The sequence below is a fragment of the Callorhinus ursinus genome, unplaced genomic scaffold (genome assembly GCF_003265705.2).
Source record: "Callorhinus ursinus isolate GAN/ISIS: 27379988/994484 unplaced genomic scaffold, GSC_fseal_2.0 scaffold10, whole genome shotgun sequence".
Classification (NCBI taxonomy): domain Eukaryota; kingdom Metazoa; phylum Chordata; class Mammalia; order Carnivora; family Otariidae; genus Callorhinus; species Callorhinus ursinus.
Genome location: NW_027397072.1, coordinates 9,035,763 through 9,054,722, shown reverse-complemented (window position 1 = coordinate 9,054,722; position 18,960 = coordinate 9,035,763). Strand labels below are relative to the sequence as shown.

Genomic DNA, 18,960 nt, shown 5'->3' with positions numbered 1-18,960 from the left:
GTTTCTAAAGACCAGGAAGGGTTTAAGTCTAACTCTGGGTCACATCAAAGATCCAAGAAACAGGACACCCTCTTGACCCCCAACTACACCAGTTAATCAGGGTTTTTACTAAACAGAATTTCTCCCAACTCAAGGGTCATGGGGACACCAGACCTAGCAGCCCCATGGCACTCACATTACTGTAGGATGCAGGCCAGTGGATCTCGTTGTAAGGGCTGATGAGGGTATGCTGTGTCTGCAGCGCGTAAGGGAAGGAAGTCACGTGGAGCGTCACGATGTTGGGGGCCTCCTTCACCTCTCTGCAATTGAGCAATCTGTCCACCAATCCCACGGCCGGGTCACTTTGTGAATAGAGATTATGAACAGTGCTACTGAGGGAGGAAAGGGGGGAGAGGGGGAGACACACTGAGTGGAATGATGAATACTGCTCTATAATTTTACAAGGATCAAGCAGTTGAATACATTTCTAACTAGCCCCACCCCCAAATGTGCAAGAAATCAAGGCTTCTGGCTCTGCCCATGACGAGGAAAATTTAAGAAAAAAAAAAATGACCACACTGCAGGCACCTGTCCGGGACTCCCCTGACCTTTGCTGCCTATTAAAAACTTAGCCAGGGGAACAGTATTTACAGAGGACTGCTTTCGGGATACACAATCCACCCACTCCTCTACAGCAGGGCTTCTCACCCAGGAATGCTCCTTTGGCCCCATCTGAGTGTGTACTTGTCTCCTTAAATTCTTTCCCCTAAATTCCTTCTGACCTGAAATGATCCACAGAGAATATAAAATGGTACATTCCATATTAAATTTAAAGGTACAGGACCAGGAAGGGGAAGCATTTTAGACCAGGGGCCCAGGATACAAGCGCAGCTCAGCCGTTCCCTGCAGGCCATGGCCTCAGCCTTCCGTCCTAGCCACCCAGCAGAATAGAAAACTCTTCGGCTATTGGCTGGCAGGCGGCTACTCTGAGAAACCTACCCCCCAAATGAATATTCACAAGATAGCTCTTTATACAACTCAGGACGTTCAAATACCTCCGAGCCCATGCACAGGGACCTTATATCGCATGCCCTGTGTATAGGTGATCTCTGAGGTTCTGGCCAGCCCTATGCTTCTGCATCCGTGAGAAATCAAAGCCTTCCTCTGCAATCTGACCCAGGATCTCCCTTCCCTCCTCACCCCTCCCGGGCCAGTCTAGGGAGATGACAGATCCTGGTAAATCAGGAATCCTGCCAGACTCTGAGCCTGACAGCATCTAAAATGCACCTAGATTTACATTCATTTGAACGGAGTCCATAAAATCGCCCCTAAACAAGGGTGGCACCAGCTGTGACCCTCGGTACTGAAGCCAATGGGGCCTCCATCAGCAGGGGAGTTATTCCAGTCAGGATCCCCTCCTCGCACCAGGGGGCACCTTGTCGCCGGGTGGGGTACAGAAAAGGAGGCCCTAGTTCTAGACCGGCTCGGTACTAACACCCTCCTGCCCCCATCCCAGCCCTGTGACCCTGAGCCTTAGTTTCCATGATAGCACCTTTTAGAGGCTCCACTAGATGTCCCCTGAGAAAATCGCCAGCTCTAAGCTTCTGGAATACATCCATGGCATCTGCTTACAAATGCCAAAACCCCAACATCATTCATCTTCTCAAGGCTTGTACCCACAGGCCTGAGTGTCATCCACATATTAATTCAGGGAAGGAACCCGTCAACCCTGCCATATGCCAAAGCCGCTCTCACCTCACGAGATCCCAGTGGGCATGGTCATGGATTAGGACAAAGAGCGTATGTGGGTTCTGAAAGGAGTTTTGCAGGAAGGACTTAAATTTCGTCTGCGCTTCGGCATCAAGCTTCAAAACATACTGTTCGACCCTCTGCTTAGTCATGCGCTCCTTTTCCAAGCCAAGCTCCAGTAAAACCCCTGTAACGTGGTAAAAATACATCACGAATAATCCATGACAAGTAAAACCCGTGTCACTAGTTTCTCATTCACTCAACAGACATCTGGTGAGCACCTGCTATCTGGCTAGCATTCTGGCTGGCCCCAAGGCTAGTGGGATGTGTGAGACGTGGGGGAGTCGGGGCAGCTGACCCCATGCCAACCGTGGTCACACGTATGTCTGTGCAGGAGTTGGGCGAAGAGGCGGGCCCGTTTCCTAGCGAGGTGTGTGCACGGTGGCCCACCCAGGGGGTACAGCAAAGCTGGCTTCATGAGGCTGGTGATCCTAGGCTCGGTGTGACCTCCCCACCCTCCCCAGCAAAATCACCTCCCAGCCTGAAGGCCGTGGAGCTATGGGTTATAGAACCCTAGAACAAATCCTTTCAGTGAAGACACTGACTCTTTGTGTATTTCATATTTCGTCCCCTTGAAAGCACAGGGAAAGTACGTGAAGTTGAAGCAGGATATCAACACATGGGTTGTTGACCTGAGTGGGGGAGAGTGGAAATTCAAGTCATGGTTCTTGCTTTAATGGATTATAAAATCTTGGGCAACCTGCTATCTCTGAGCATCTGTTTCATGATCTATCAAATGGGGGTATTAATCCCTGCCCTACCTACTTTAGAGGCAAAGACTGGTATTTCAATTCCGAATCTGAATTTAAGGGAATCAAAGCTTCTCCCACATAGACACCACAACCTGCCCCCCAAATGCCCCGTACCTGAATGCCAGACACGGAACAGGGTCTGCTGATAGGTCACTTCGGAGGGGGGAATACAAATCAGAAAGTCCACCTTCTCAAAGGATCCTAAGTCCAAATTTTGAGTGCTGGAATCCGCAATTGAACACACATGGGAGAGGAGCTTCTGAGCCACGGCCAGCTGGAAGGGCCGGATGTGGTGGGGCTCCAGACTGTAACCTGGAACCAGAGCCCCCATAAAGGTGAGATGCAGAGGGCCAACACCCTGGACGTCTGCTAGGGAATCCAGCAGCAGGGCCCTGCCTAGTGCACACAGTGACCAAAGGGGGATCACACCAACATTTATCAAGTGCCTACTCTGGGCTATGTACATTTCATACTTTTCAGAATTTAATAATAAAAGGATGAACAGTGCTCAGGGAGCACAGAGGCGGTGGCCTTCTCTACCTAAAGGGGACAAAGACAGCATCCCAGGGAAGCTGACCCTGAGACAGGACTTTGGAAGAGGCTGTGAGTTCTCTGGAAGGGAGGGAGACCATCACAGCTCTTCGGGAACTCAGGATACATAACATATCTCAATGATGCACTGATAAGCTGGAAATCTACACAGAGAAATATGCCATCTCTGGAAAAGTGTACAAGCATCCATTTCAGAGTAGGATGAGACTACTAGTGTTTTAAAGACTAAAATAAAAATTATATATCAGTCCACTTTGATGCTAAGAAAATGCCCTGCCTTCTGGATGTGCCTCTAACATTGCTTCCTCACAGCCCCCCTGGTGCCCCCTGGGTGCTGTCTTGCCAGCCCAGCCCAGACCCTGGCCGCAGGCTCCCCACATCACTCACTTGTGCATGCCGGAGCTCCGCCGACATCCAGGGATGCTGATTTGGTGACAGAGGAGGCAGTAAGTGAGGACGGAATATGGCCTTGATTTTCCTGATGAAATTTGTCCAGCAAAATGTCAATGTCACCCTCTGCCCAAAACAGAGAGAACAACAGAAATGGGTTTTCCATCCCAGTGAAACTCAGCAAACCTCCATGCGACACCTGTGTATGAGGCACTGTCCCAGGACTGGGGTAATGGAAATAGAGAAGACACGGCCCATCCAGTCGAGGAGCCCATAGCCTAGTAACGAAGGCGATTATGTCGGAGAAAATTGCATTGTGAGGTGGCAGGTGCCAGGACAGAAGGAAGAGCCAGGTGCTGAAGGACAGGAGGAAGGGGTCCGAGCCCATCCTAGGGAAGGAAGGGTCAGCAGAAGTTTCTGGGAGGAAATGGGGTGAGGAGCCAGGCAAAGAAGGGAAGAAGGCACAGAACTCACAGGAGAGAACACACAGACTCAAGAAATTCAGAGGGGGGGCAGGGAGCCACAGTGCACAGGGTGGAGGGGTACAGGGCAACAGGCACAGGACCCTCGGGTGCCCCAAAAACCAGGAACCACAAGCCCCCCCCCAACCTAGGAGAACCCAGTCAGTGCAGGAAGATGGCCAGCCAGAGACCACCACAGAAAGGGTCGTAAACGCTAACCTGGAGAATGAAGGGCTCACCCTGCACATCCAAACCAAGGCCAGCCTCAGCAGGTCCCAGGGCACGGGCTCCGAGGGGACTGCCCCTCCCACTTGTGAATTTACACCTGTCTCACTACAAGCCTACCTGGACAGAGGGTGCTAAAAAAGGCCCCCAAGGAGTCCACTTTCCCCGTAACCAGCTCATAATTGACTTCTTTCTGGTACTCCGCTGGGGTGAGAAGGCTCTCGGAAAGAATTCGGGCTTGGTATTTTCCTGGAAAACAAACAACTTTCACTGGGCCCCTCCACTGAGAATTAGCACGTGAGCCCCTCGATGGCAGAGTCTGTGCTCACCGCTCTCTCTTTCTCTCCCTATCCCCAGACCACAGCCCAGGCCCATCCTCTGCCCTGGCCTCCTGCTTCCCTACGGCGTGCGAGGCACAGAGTGCTGCCACGTGGTCTTGCGGAGCCCCACAGCTGTCCCCAGTGGCGACATCGCCTGCCACATTTCTCTCAGGCCCCTGCTCCAACGTCAGCTCTGTCAATAGGGTCTCCTGACCCCTCTTAATAGCCAGCTTCCCAAATGGGCTCCTCCATCCCCTGGCCCTTCCACCCGAGATGTTCTGCGCTGTGTCTGGCGTCTGCTTCCCCGACCAGAATGTCCGCTCCAGGGAAGCAGGGACCTCGGTGCCTTTGTGCCTGTGTCCCCAGCCCTTAGAACAGCAGCTGCACATAGTAGGGCTTCAGTAAGTACTTATATAATTTATTAGTTAATTGACTCATTAATCTACAGCATACAATAAAGGATCACTGTTGTTGCTGTTCGGCATGAGCTAGTTGAAGGAACGGAGGGCCAGAGTCAGGGAGGGACCAGTCACATCACCAGGTGCGTGCAGCCGGGCTTTCCACCCCGTCTATCTGGGCTCCAGAGTTGCCCAGGCTCTCTAGGGGGAAATGGGAATGCTCACCCTCCACTCGGAGGAGGAATGAATCCTAACCCGGCATGCTAGCCAGTGCACGCACCCCTCACACGGGAGGGCACTAACCGCAGTCCCTGACCGACTGCTGCTACAAACCCCTGCCACGAGAGGCAAACTGCGCGGATCTGCAAGGGAAGAGGACACAGCGGCTCTCCCTGCAGCCGCCACGCTCGGGCGCGGGGCTCACCGGTGACCGCGACGCAGGAGTCGATGGCGGGGCTGCGGCAGGCGCGGACGATCACCACGTAGTTGGTCTTGGCGAGCTTGCCCTCGATCAGCAGCCGGAACATCTCCGAGAGGCCCTCAGCCAGGGAGTAGGTGCACTCGATGATGTGCACGCTGTCGTTGCCGGAGCTAGCGGCCAGGCCGGCCAGCCAGGGCAGCTGCGCCGAGGTGACCGGGGCCGCGGCGCCGGGTGCGGGCGGGCAGCGCTGCGGCTGCGCCTGCTGGTACTGCCGGATCTCGGTCAGGTGCGACTCGCGCCACGAGCGCAGGAAGATCTGCTCCAGGTCCTCCATCAGGGGCACCTGGTCGGCTGCTGGCAACGACAAGACAAGACAGCCCGAGAGGCTTCAGCGCCCACCCACGAACACGGAGCGCGGGCCTGGGGAGACACGTGTGGGCGGGCTCGGCAGTAATCCAACCCGCATCACTCGGGCTCCCCTGTCTTACAGAGGCTGGGAGGCTGGGATGCAAGCACCGGGAGGGCACGCGAGCAGCCACGCGCTCCCCAGCCTAACCGAGCCGCAACTCGTCCTGCCCGCCTCTCAGTCTGGTTTTCAGCGACAGGTTCTAAATCACTCTAAGGACTGAAGCCTCCGACTTCAGGGCTTGTCTCCTTCCCCGCCCCTGAACGCGGAGCCGGGTGTCACACTGTCTGCGGTCTCCGGAACCAGCACTGTCGCTGGGCACACCGGGTTCCTTCAAGCGAGGCACTGCCACTTACTCAGCAGTGTCTCCACTATTGATTGTTCTATTGCTTCCAAATAACCACTGCTATAAATACCTCCACAACACACGTCTTCAGGGATGGAACCTACTAACTTCCTAAATTCTCACAACCGGGCTTCCAGAGCCAGCTAGTACACATGATCGGGCTCTTTCCAGGTGGTCCAAGTGTGCCAACCCACCATGACATTAAAGGCAGGTGAGGACACTGGGTTTACTGCACCCTTAGCTCCACTCGATACCATCGCTTGTGTTAATTTCACCGAAAAACATTACCTGATTTGTTCATTTGTGCTTCTCAGATGCCTAGTGAGACTGAATACTTCTAGCATTTCTTTCCTATAGACATTTTCTGGTGCATTTGTCCAAATTTTGTATCTGGGTGAGCTGGAGGAAAGAGCACCCCACTTCAATTCAGAAGACGTGCTCCTTCCCAGCTCCACCCTGCACCAGCTCGGACTGAGAGCTAGCTATCCTAGGATACTGGTTCCTGACCTGAACGACGGGGATCACACCACCCCCTCATCTGGATAGGCCACGATTTTATTAGATTAGCTGTTAGACCTCCCATCTCTAAAATCTTGCCCCTAAGCCCACACCCCCTTGTGGAATCACCGTCACCAAGCAAAGCTCTTGGGAGAGTTGTCTACCCTCACCACGCCTGTTTCCTCACCTCCTCTCTCCGACCCCCCACAGCACACGCACAGCTTCTGCCCCCACACTCCTCGTACACACTCATCATCAGGGGGGCCGGGGGGCCGATCGCTTCCAGACACCCAAACGCAATGGCCAATAATGAGCCCTCACTCCACTCCTGGCCTCACTGACTCAGGGGACTAGTCCTGAAATGCTTTCACGGGATTCTGCGTCCATGTCTACTGTTCATTCAACACGTGCTGAGAGCCAACTTTACACGGCTGGTACTGCTGGACACACAGACGAGAACGAAATCGACAATCCTGATCTCACAGCCCTTACATCCTAAGCGGGGGACACGCACCTAAAGTAAACAAATACACACAGTGTGTAATTTCTGGGGGTGCTAGTGCTCTAAACACAAGACAGAGTAGACAGAGCCATGGGGGCCTGGGCAGGGGGCGCTGTCTTAGATACGGTGATGAGAAGGCCTCTCTAGATGACATGTGAACCAAAACTCCGAGGCCATGAAGCACTAGTTATGCAAATGTCCTGGGCAGGCGCGTTTCTCGACAAAGGCACAGCCAGCGCAGGGGAGACTGGTGTGCCTGGGGGGACAGCAGGGCTGGAGGGACTGCGGGAGGCGGGCCGGTCGTGTGGCCCCTGGCATCAGTGTGGGTTGAGTGTGTGATAGGAAAGCTCGGCAGGCTCCAGCAGAGGACAGATCGATCAGACTCACAATTGTAACAGATGCGGTAAGAGCAGCTCCCTGGCAAGGAAGGCCCGATGGGGACGGTGGACAAGGGCGGGTCTGGGACAAAGCAGGGCTTACCAAGGACTATGGATCATGAGGAAGAGCAAGACACACGCCATGTTTTCCCAGATTCCTGACTGTTCCAGGCAACATTCTCAAGGTTCCGCCCAACCGCATGCCTCCCCAGCTCTCCATCTACCTCCTCCTCCAGATCTCTGACTGCTGGGTCAACAGAGCTCAAACATCGGCGCCTTTCTCCCAGGGGCTCTTTTCCAGTCTCCCAGCTTCAATGCAGATCATCACTGGGCCAGTGTTCCCTAAACTGACACCTGTAGCTGCACCTTCTCCCTGGGGCTCAAGTCCTGTCCAGCCAAATCCTGCAACTGGCCCCTCGGTGGCCTCACGGGCATCTCAAACTTGAAACAGCCAGGGCAGAACTTATGCGCACCCTCTGGCTCCACCATTCACCTGGGGGCTCAGGGCAGAACCCAGGCTGCACCGTTCCTTCCCTTCCCTCAGACAGACAACCCACCGCCCTTACAGCTTCAAAAAAAAATCCAGCGCCACCCTCCCGTGACCCTTAGTGGTCAAAGCCACCTCCCACTTTCACTGGGACAACACAGCCCCTGCACCATCCAGCCCCACGCAGCAGCCGCTGTGGTCTTCTGGAAGTGAAGGTCAGATCATATCCATTCCAGAGGTGCGGCAGATTGAATTGTGTGCCCCCTCCCCAATTCATATGTGGATGCCATAACCCTCACTGTGACTGTCTTCGGAGATAAGGCTGTTAAACAGGAATTGACGTTAAGTGAAGTCATAGGGTGAGGCCCTGGTCCAGTGGGACCGGTCGTGGTATGAATAGAGACACCGGAACCTTCTGTCCCTCTCCCCACACGCATGCGCCCAGGAAGAGCCCGGGGGCACACAGAGGAGGTGCCGTCTGCAAGCCAGGAAGGGAAGCCTCCCCAGAACCCGCCCGTCTGGCACCCTGAATGTTGGGCATCCAGCCTCCAGACCGTGAAGCATAAATGTCTGCTGTTTAAGCCCGCAGGCTGAGGCACTCTGCTATGGCAGCCGGAGCTGACAGACACAGAGCTGCCTGTCAGTGTGTCTAAAGTGCAAACTCTTGGCTGTACCCCGAGGCCCTGCCCCTCTGCCGGCATCCCCTCCCCCACAGTGCTACAGCCACCAAGCCTGGCCCGCAGCCCTCACCGGCCTCTCCCTTGCCTACCCCACCTCCTCACGGGTCCCTCTGGGCCCGCTTCCCACTCAGGCCCCCTCGAACACCATCTCCTCACAGAGGCCTTTCTCTGTGACGCTGAATCAATCCCCCACACACACAGCTCCCTCTCCCTGCTCAAACGGGCTCCTCTCCCACTAGAATATACTCTCCTGAGGGCAGAGCCTTTGTTTTATTCCCGGATCCCTCTGTGCATCTGGAATGGCAGGTGCATTGTTTTTGGATTATCTCCATAGGTTCTGACCCACTTTAAGCCCTGCCCAGGGCCTCAGGGCGCTGACCTGACTGCAGCGTCAGCATGTTCCCCGGGCTTCCATCCCCACGGGCCCCGTGGCTTCACAAGGGCTCTGGGTGACGGGCCGCGATCAGGGCTTCCGCATTTCCCACTCCGCTGATTAGTCTACCAGTGACTCCCGCGCAACGTGCAACGGGAGGGAGACTCACCTAGCTGGACGAGATAGTAGACGGTGAGCAGGAGCTGTGTCTCCTCTGAGATAGGCTGTATGGTGGAGGCCCCATATTGCTCATACGCCCGAGAGATGGACTGTGAGTTCTGGTAGCACGCGTACAGGAGGGGGCTCACGACCACATCGTTCAGGTTCCCGCATAGGTAAGGGAAGTTCCCGTGGCCTGCAAAAGAAGCCACGTCTGCTTGGCAGCCGGCATTGGGCACAGCATGTGGCCCCCACACGTGCGGCATCTCCAAACACAAGGGGGCCAAAGCGTGCAGGCCAGATGCCGCTGGGGTAACTCTCGTGCCCCGTTTTGGGGAGACCTCGGACTCCGGTCCTTGCTGAGCTGGCGCAGCGGCTCGGATAACAGACCAGGGCTGTGGCACGTGTTCACTGCCTTGTCTCTCACGTGAGCAAGTTGTGGCCCAGAGGGACGGGCCCGTGGCGGAAGCGTCACACCGGGCCGCTCCTCAGCATGGACTACAGAACGCTTCGTGGAAGCAGCACCTTCTGGCTCTCTGCCGACTGCCTGCCAGCCAGCGCCCCCCCGCCCCGCCCCGACTCCCCTACGTGGGATGCTGATTCACATCCTCCCGGGGCTCTTGAGCAAGCTGGGTTAGGAAAATAAATCACCGTACAGGCCAGAGGCTCCAGGCCCTGACAGAACGTGACCAATGCTTTAGCGCACGTTATAGATTCATTCTGATGACAACCCCCAGAGGTGGAAGAGCCCGGCTGGGTTGGACTCTCTGCACCGTGCACCAGCTGGGGGGGCCCTGGGCAGGAAGTTTGACATCGCTAAGCCTCAGTCTCCACATCTGTACAATGGGGTGAACACATGCAGTCCCCATGGGGCTGCTGAGATGATCAGATGTGCTAAATGTGTGTGTGCTGTCCTGTACTCAGGCGGTCTGTAGACTTACGCACCAAACACACACTTACTGAACACCTGCTGTATGCTACGTGCGGGCGTCGTGCTTGGCTCCAGGGAGAATCTGATGACTGAGCCAGTTCACACCCTCAAGGAATTGCTTCTCAAACCTGCGGGTGCATGAGGATCCCCTGAAAGGCAGCCTAAGACACAGATTGCTGGGCCCTACCACACAGCTTAGGATTCAGGAATGGGGCCTGACTGTGATTCTGGGATGCTCCTGGGAGTTCACGCCTCTAATAGGTCCTGGAGGGGGGATGGTTCTCTGGACCAGGGACCACAAAGGAGGCGCCACTGCTCACCAACATGATTCAAGCTGCATGGGGGCCCAGATGACAAAGAAACTAAGGCAGCCTCACAGAGAAGGCACGGGGGTGGATCTTAAAGCACAGGTGGGGTTTGGGCATGTGGTGGGTAGGGGCGGGAGGGGAGAGCCAGGGAAACAAGCATGTTACAAAGCGCTCTTGGCTCGAACAGAGCAGCTGTGCCGGGAAGTGCAGTGAACTTGAGGAACAAGGAGGATGGTCTCCATCTGAGGTCGTTAGCCATTAGACACAGGTCTGCTGGACCCTCACCCCGACTCTCCTGGGGCTGCTGGCTTGGGGGAGGTGCAGGTGCAGGTCCTGCCCATATCACCGTGCTCTGTTTTCCCATCCCTGTGTTCTCAGGGCCTAGCACAGACACGAGATGGCCGTGTGAAGAACATAGGTAATGTTGCTGCATGCTGACCTCCACCTTAATCAGCTAATAGGGCCCAATGGGATACTGGCCCTGTCTCATGCCCAGTGCAAAACCCACATCTGCACGCTTCTTCCTAAATACCCTGTCCACTTTTGGTTTTTTAGGAAAAAGGAGTGCCCCTCTTAGTCCTTAACTGCCTGTAAGATCTCCCTCCCACTCTCCTACCACCCTCTCTCCTCTGTTCCTACAGACACGATACCAAATACAGTATTAACTTAATTAAGGATCGGAATGCACGCGTGTGCATTATCATAGGCCAGCATGAGGAACCAGAGAAAACCATCATCAAACAAGTCCCGCCCAAGCTTCACATTTCAAGATCTCCTGCTTTACTGGAGAGGGACTTCTTTAGCTGAGCCAAACATCTACCTCCACGCAGCATACGTTGGAGGCCAACTGTCACAGAACAGATCAAATCTAGTTTTCTTTTATGCTTCCACAGGGTGACCACAGACATTCCTTTCCCAAAGTCAGATTTCATAGTCTAAATATACCAGTGGCCCAGGGTGACAACAGGACCACCCGCCCGACCAGGGGTCCTTGAAGCAGGGGGCTGATGGATCCGTCTCCGATCCCTGGTGCTTCATACTGGGCCTGTTCATGGGACAGCAGCTCGGTGAGGTTGAATGAATGAATGTGTGAATGAACGAACAGATGGACATCGTGGAACCGAATCATTTCTCCCGGGCTTGTTGTGGAAGACCGTGACCAGCTCTAGAACTCTCGGCATCTGATCCAGGGCTACGCTAGTGACTGGTCTGCTTCGTTCTTTCGTTGCCCTGGGCGGGGTCTTAGAGCTTTCTCAGGAGGACACCCCCGGCCTCAGCCTGTTGCCTGTTCCTTGCGGACTCCTCCAGGCTCCCCGACCTCCACCACTTGTCCCACTGCTATACTTGCCTTTAAATATCACCGGCTTGGCCTTGCATATTTTCAGCAAGTTGTCAGGAACGGACACTGGTTCTCCGGAGGCCACGACAGGAAATGTGACCGAAGCTGGTCCCACCAAGCCAACCTGGGGCACGCAGGACATGCTTGCGCTCTCTAGAAACATGCCAAGAGTGTTAGGAAGACGCGAAGAACGGGGCCTCCCTCTCCGGCAGACCCGACATCAGGCTGGCCTACACATCTGCTACAGCCTGACATTCACCCCCACTTAGGGGAACACCTGAGTCTTGGAGTCACAGATTCCTGAGGTCAAAGCATCTTTAAGGTCGCCTGATCCACCCTTCCCCACCAAACAACACAGTCTCCTCTTCAATCTCTCTGCCACGTGACAGGCAAGCCCCTTTTAAATTTCTTCAGTGTCAAGGAGCTAGCTTACTGCTGTACAAGGACCCTGGGCTCTGCTGTGCAGCTCCAACATATGAAAGACCCTTCGGTCATACCCAAGTGTGCCCCCTAGAACATCCTCGCCAATTCATACAAATTCACACAGTGTGCAAGTGCACACACACCCCCGGGTCTCACCGGCAGCACCACCACCAGCCCCCGAGTCTTGGATTTTTGGCAAGGCCGCTGTCACTTACCATACTTAGCTCTGTTCCCACCACCCTGGGAGTAGCCACCATCTGCAGCTGATGGAGATTCTGGAGACCACCCTTTGTGGCGTTTTTTGGGGGGCCCGGAGTTTGATAAGATACCTAGACAACGGAGTGTAGATTAGGCTGTCGCTGAGGACGAGCTTCAAAACATTCCCCTGATCTGGAGAACACTTGCCATTTTAAAACATCAGAGCTTTACAATCGTTCTTAGCTGTTTTAGTGAAGCATCTGGGCGTGAGGAAACATCCTGTCCCTTTCAGTAAACATTTCATTCCAAACCACCCAAGTGCTGAGCCTTATCTCTGAGCCTCGGCACCCTATTCTTTAAAATGGGATCATAAACCCGACCGTGAAAGGTGGTTTGATAAAGACTAAAGAGCATGCACATAAAGCACAGAGTCTGGGCCCACTGACTGGCAGCCGCCGAGACCACATCCTCCCTGGGGTTCTCCTCTGAACGTTCCAGTGAATGAGACCAACCACTGAAGCCACCATCACAGCTTCACCACTGGGGGGCAGTACTGCTCCACCTGTGCTCCGCTCCCACCCTAGCCTTGACCGCCAGCCTCAGACCAAAGAAATCAAGGGGGAGAGAAGCCGGTGCTCCCGCTCGGTGCTCGCGCTCGGTGCTCGCCGCTGCTGTCGAATCATTTCTGCCCACTCTAGATAACAGCATGTGCGTGACTCGTGCTTGATGTTCAAAACATCAAGAATGGGTTACCATATTTTTTTGAGCAATCTGACACAAAATTTCCCTGACCTTTAGAGCTACACATTCAACTACGACTGCATGATAAATTCACCTGGGGAAGCTTTAAATCTCTCTCGTGCCTGGACACAAGCCTATCTATCCCAAGTAAACCAAAACCCAGCACCTGGGGGAGCCCGGGCATCGCGAGGGCCCCGAGCGCCCTGGTGACGCTAACTCACAACCGGGGTTGAAAACCATAGTTTAGAGCAATGTTTCTGTAAATGTGGTCTGAGAAGGAGCTGGACAGAAGCAACAGAGGCTTGTTAAAACTGCCCGCTCCTGGGCCCTGCCCTGACTATAGAACCGGATCTCTGGAAACAAGAGAAAACTGCCACTATTCCCAGACACCCTGGCTATGCCTAAGTGCTCTGCAGTTTGAGGGTTATTGCTCTAGAGTCTCTTAAAGGTAATAAATTTATTCTCACCTCTTCCCTAGACTGATCAGAAATGAAGAAAGTGAATAAAGAGTTAAAATACAAGGTACTTTGTTTACACAGAGCTTTCAAGCAGGTGGGCTCCTTCGACCACCCCCCACCAGCAATGCGGGAGGCAGCCCCGATTATGGCCGTTCTGTTCAGACCACAGCTTCTACTGCCCAAACATCTGTCCTCCAGTGCCAACAGACAGGAAGATGCCAGCGCCCCTGAAAACCACATTAAACTAGCAAGGAGGCACTGGGCCTCGACACTAAGGACGGAAGGTCTACAGATATTTTCCCCTTTGGGACACAAGCTCTAGCCGCCCCTAGTGTGGACTCAGCTCACCAGCTCTCCCAAAGTGACAGCCCCAGGAGCCGTCCCTGTGCTCCCAATGGGGACCATTTCTCGCGGTGGCTCCTGGTACTGGGGAGGGGCTCACTACTTGGCACTTGGGAGAGCAATTCTTCATTATGCAGTCCACTCACTGTGGGACACGGAGCACCGGGACCCCCGTGTGGGACCACCAAAGAAGGATCCTGGGCACCTGCTAACAGCCGCCACCAGGGGGCAGTACCTCTCCACTGAGAACCAAGGAGCCACAGCCCTCAAGCCCATAGTCAAGACTTCTTGTAGTTTCAGAAACAGTTTCTTAAACCTGATTTCCTCTCTCCCCAGAGCAGGCGGGAAGGCCCAGGATCTGTGACATTTTGGCTATGCTGTTAAAGCAACTCCATTCAGTAAGCCTCCACGGCAGCCAGGCACCAGGGGCCCCGAGATGGGGAGCACACCGACGCTGCGCTCGGGAACTTCACTACCTGCAGGACACACATGGCCGGGCAAGGGAGACAGACACCTGGGGCATCCCAGAGAGGGAGGGAGCCCTCCCGCAGGAGGGGACACCTGAGCTGCGTCCTGAAAGGCACGGTCAGCCGAGGTGAGCCGCGGGGTGGGGAGAATGCTCTGAGATCATGATGTATGGCCAGGGGCTGGGGACAGGACCCGGACGGCACTGAACCACCCCACACAGCCTGAGTGTGGAGGTCTCAAGCAGGAACAGCAGGGAATGAATGAGGTTCTACGGGTTGGCTGGGGCCAGAGTCCAGCAGGGCTGGAGCGCTGCTAGGGACCTGGGGGCTTTCTCCTCCCACACCGCTCCTCATTCACCAGAGCAAGGCCCTCGTCCCCTGCTGCTTGGGTGAAGGTTGGGTGTGCACCTGCAGGCAGGGCAGGTGTGACAGGTCAGGCCTGCCGTCACCGTCCCAAAGGCTTGGTCCTTGGCCACCCTAAATTCAGCACCTCACAGTCCCAGGAAGAAAAGTGGGTGCCTGCCTGGGGCTCCTTCTGCAGGAGGAAGGACGAAAGGCTTGACCTTGGATCTGGTTAGGTCTGGGGAGTCTCAGGTCCAATTCAGAGAAGACACTGGTCCTTCAGCTAAGAGGGAGACCCCCACCAGGGAAGTCCTCTGCTGGCCACGTAACAGAAGCAGGGAAGCCTGGGCGAGCCTGGGCTGCCCCTCTGTGTCTCATGTTCCTCTTCTACCAGAGTGTGGGGCGGGACAATTGCTACAGGCACTTCCAGTAGATAGTCTTGGATCCCCAAATCCACTTAGCTGTGTGCATGGAGGAGGAGAGAGGGCAGCCTGGCTCACTAAATGGCTCCCGCGGGCATGGAGGGGCAAGCACAGAGCCCAGAGTCAGACTCCATGGCCCCAACTCTAGCAAAAGTTCTGCTTAACCCCTTCGTTCACCTCCTGATCCTCCTCCACGCTCCCTCCCTTACCATCTCTCTTGCTCCCCCAAATGTAAGTGGTAGCTCAGCTGTCACCTCCTCCAGGAAGCCCTCCTTGAGAAGACCAGCTCAGGGATGATGATGATGATGATAATGGTGTCCACTAGTGAGCTGCCAGATGTGCCCTGAACTTCCATACAGCCCCTCATCTGACCCTCTCAGCTGCCCTAAGAGCACAATTCTTATCTCCAGATGAGGCAACGATTTAGTCAGAAGGCTTGTCCAAGACCCCCCAACTAATAAGAGACACGGTTGAGTTTCGATTTCACATTTATCTGATTTGGGAGCCCACGTTCTTCCCTTGACACCACGCTGCCCCCTATTTCTCCAGAACTCTACAGCCCTCCTGATGCGTAGCCCACAGGCGACTGGCCGCCCACTGCTTCCTGGCGTACACCCATCACCCAAGTCGGTGGCCAAAGCTGCGGTCCCACCCAGCACTGGGGCCTGGATGGCCCCCAAGACTCGGGAGGCACCTGCTGGCCAGTCCTGACTCGCCCTCTATGCCACACCAACTCCAGGAGGCACCGTGGCCCCAGCATGGTGGCTCCCGCAACCCCCACGACAGCCCGGCCCGGAGGAAAGCGCGCCCCCCCAGGACAGGCAATGGCACCTAGCGCCGAGGGCCGCGGCATGGCCGACAGGTCGTTCTTCACCAGCTGTTGGTGCTTTGGGGAATCTCTGCCATTGAGAACGGCTGGACCCACGGCTGCCGTTAGCGAGGGGTGCTCAGAGACTGGTCCTGGCAGCAGAGAGAGAGAAGGGGGGGCGCACAGTCAGTTTACAGGATGCTCCATGAGCCCAGCTAGCGGGAAATTACTTTTCTTCCATTTTTATAAACGAGCTTTACGCCAAGTGAGTCTGCCTACTGAGAACACACAAACACACACGCACACACTCCTGTTCCAACGAGCACGGCCTGGGTGAAAGTAGGACCAGGGAGACCTGAGGAGCCAGGGGGGCCCCTGAATCCCAGGGGTGCACGCAAGGCTCTTCCGCCTGCCTCCCCCTTCCCCTCCCGGCTCAGGCTTGTACCGAACATGCTCAGGAAACCTGTCAGGCTTGCAGTCGCCCAGCTCCGGGCTGCTCACGGGGCCTGGGGCTCCCTGGGCCTGAGGATAATGCTGAGGGAAGTTGGGGGTACTGCTCCTCCGAGCCTCACTGCACTGCTTAAATGCCCACATCAGCCAGAATGGTCTGGAAGGCACTCCAGAGTCGGGGGTAGCACAAAACGTTTCCTGTGGGTGAGGTGGCATGATGAGGGTGTTCAGAGCATGGTTTTGAAGCCAGCCGCCCTGTGTCTGAATCATGCTGATCGGTCCACACCACCAATAAGGGGATCACCTTCCGTAGCCAACAGGAATGCAGGACACCTTTACAAATTAAAAACATAGCATGCTGTGCCAGAAACTACTACAAATTCAAGATGAAACACAAAGGTGCTGCAGGCAAAGAGGACTAAAGCATGTCTCTTATTTATCTTGAAGAATGTGTGGCTGCCTCATCGAGCCACCATGCCGGGGACACGCCGGGGACACGCCAGGCCCACGGATCCAGCACCGCTGGTGCTTCACCGCCCGCCGCTCACCCGCCTGCTGGGCTCCCATCGGGATGCTTGGCGTCGTTCCAGGAACGGGCTCCCTGGAGAAGGCAGCCAGAGGCCCGGGGCTCTCCGCGGGCGGAAAGAGGGAACTCGAGCATGTCCCGGCCAAGGTCTGGCGGCTTCTGAACTCTAAGGGGGCAAGATGCACGGGTGAAAACCAATTCCCCACCGGTTCTGAAATGCTTTCTAGACTGGAGTTTGTCCCAGAAGAGAGCCAGATACCTAGATAACTCAAATGGTGCCAACACCTTCCTAGCTTTGCTTCAGGGTAGCTGGGGAAGGCGGGGGTGCTCCGTGCCAAGGACAGGGGAATCCATCTGGGGGACAGCTCTGATTATCAGGAGTTCTGGGAGGCATCGTGAGCATTTGAGAAAAAGGGATGACACAAATGAGTCACCCCATCGCTGCCCTTCAAGTCCAAGGAAAGAACAGACTATTACTCAGAAGGAGAGGATTGGCCAACACCCGGCTCCCCCCGACTCCGTCCTGAAAGTCACCCTCTGTTGGAAAGATGGACCCCCAGCAGTGCGGTGCATCTAGCTGATGAGGAACTTGGTCACAGCAAGTGATCACAGACTCTTATCTGGTCCCACAGTGGAAGAACCACTGCCTCCCAGGACCTATAAAATGACTGACACACAGCAGGAGCTCAAGAAATACTCATCAAGTGATGTTAAGAAGACGAGAGGGGTGGGGAGGAACACCCAGAGCCAGCCCCTCCTGAAGCCCTTCCTTCTCTTCATAGCAGCTGGCTGGGGGAGGCCAGGCGACCAGAAGTAAGCCAACGCAGACAAGTGACGGATAAAAGGTTCTCCCTGAGACCCCTCCTGGGACATGTCCCTCTCCACAACTGGTTGGTGGCGGGGGGTATCTCAGGGACCAGGGACCACCTATGGCTGGGCCTCTGAAAATCCATCCCCCCCACTACCACCCTCTTCCCTCCGTAGATGACTTAGCCATGGGTGATACGGGGAGACAGGAGGGAGGAGAGAAGCCCAGGAACTTCTTCAAGGACAGGACTGTAAGGCTGGCCTTTCTATTCTATTCACAGAGTTCAGGACAGAGAGAGGAGAGGCATTATTCAAGCCATTATTCCTCTAAATCGGGGTTTCTCAGCCTTGGCACCACTGATATTTTAGACTGGATAATTCTCTGGGGGGGGAGCTGTCGTGCACGATGCAGGATTTCCGCAGTGTCCCTGGCCTGCACCTGCCAGATGACAGTTAGCACTCTCCAGTCATGAGGACAATAACGGTCTCCAGGCATTGCCAAATGTCCCACGGGGGACAAAATCACCCCTGGTGGAGAACCTCTGCCCCAAACACTTGCCACAAGAAGGCACAGGATGGTGTGGCCCTCTGTCAGCTTTTAAATGTCCCACACAATTTGGCAGGTACTAGACCCACCCATAACACATAGAGGCATTGTGTCTTCACGGGGCTGACCTTTGGCCTGCAATCGTGCCTGCAGAGCCGTCTCTCCTCAAAGTCCGGCTGCCTGGCATCTGGGCCCACTTGGAAGACCCCCACCCCACCCCCCGGTTCACCCACCCAATCCTGCTCAAAGCCCAAGTGCCCACCTGAGCCTTTCCAGCAAATGAGAGGTCCTTTGGTGAGAGTCCCTTGTGCATTGCGGACCAAGTAATACTTCAAGTGTTTCTGCTTCTTGGGCTGAGTGGTCAACTTAAGATTTATGTGATTAGAGAATTCTGTGAAGTAACAGAAGCCTTTCTTTCCACAGCCAACACAATTCCCCGAGAAACCTGGGGGAGGAAACAAACCATGAATGTCTCCAACTTACCTTCAATATCCTCTTCAAATAATACAGACCTCATGGAGGGGCGCCTCATGGAGGTGGCTCAGACAGTGAAGCGTCTGCCTTTGGCTCGGGTCATGATCCCAGGGTCCTAGGATCAAGCCCCGCATCTGGCTCCCTGCTGAGCAGGGAGTCTGCTTCTCCCTCTCCCTCTCCCCCGGCTTGTACACTCTCTCTGTCCCTCTGTCAAAAATAAATAAAATCTTAAAAAAAAAAAA

The 18,960-nt window shown here is 55.1% G+C and overlaps 1 protein-coding gene across 1 annotated transcript in view; it reads right to left on the bottom strand.

Moving 5' to 3' along the window:
- The window catches only part of GREB1 (growth regulating estrogen receptor binding 1), a 126,703-nt gene that overhangs the window by 38,286 nt on the left and 69,457 nt on the right, over positions 1-18,960 (bottom strand). Inside the window, exons 5-16 of the mRNA XM_025867753.2 lie at positions 18,507-18,689; positions 16,913-17,056; positions 15,938-16,066; positions 12,352-12,465; positions 11,723-11,866; positions 9,146-9,331; positions 5,311-5,661; positions 4,289-4,417; positions 3,480-3,608; positions 2,655-2,852; positions 1,735-1,915; positions 176-371 (exon numbers count right to left, since the gene is read on the bottom strand). Of these exons, the coding sequence (XP_025723538.1) occupies positions 176-371; positions 1,735-1,915; positions 2,655-2,852; positions 3,480-3,608; positions 4,289-4,417; positions 5,311-5,661; positions 9,146-9,331; positions 11,723-11,866; positions 12,352-12,465; positions 15,938-16,066; positions 16,913-17,056; positions 18,507-18,689 (2,084 nt within the window). The remainder of the gene's footprint in view (positions 1-175; positions 372-1,734; positions 1,916-2,654; positions 2,853-3,479; positions 3,609-4,288; positions 4,418-5,310; positions 5,662-9,145; positions 9,332-11,722; positions 11,867-12,351; positions 12,466-15,937; positions 16,067-16,912; positions 17,057-18,506; positions 18,690-18,960) is intronic.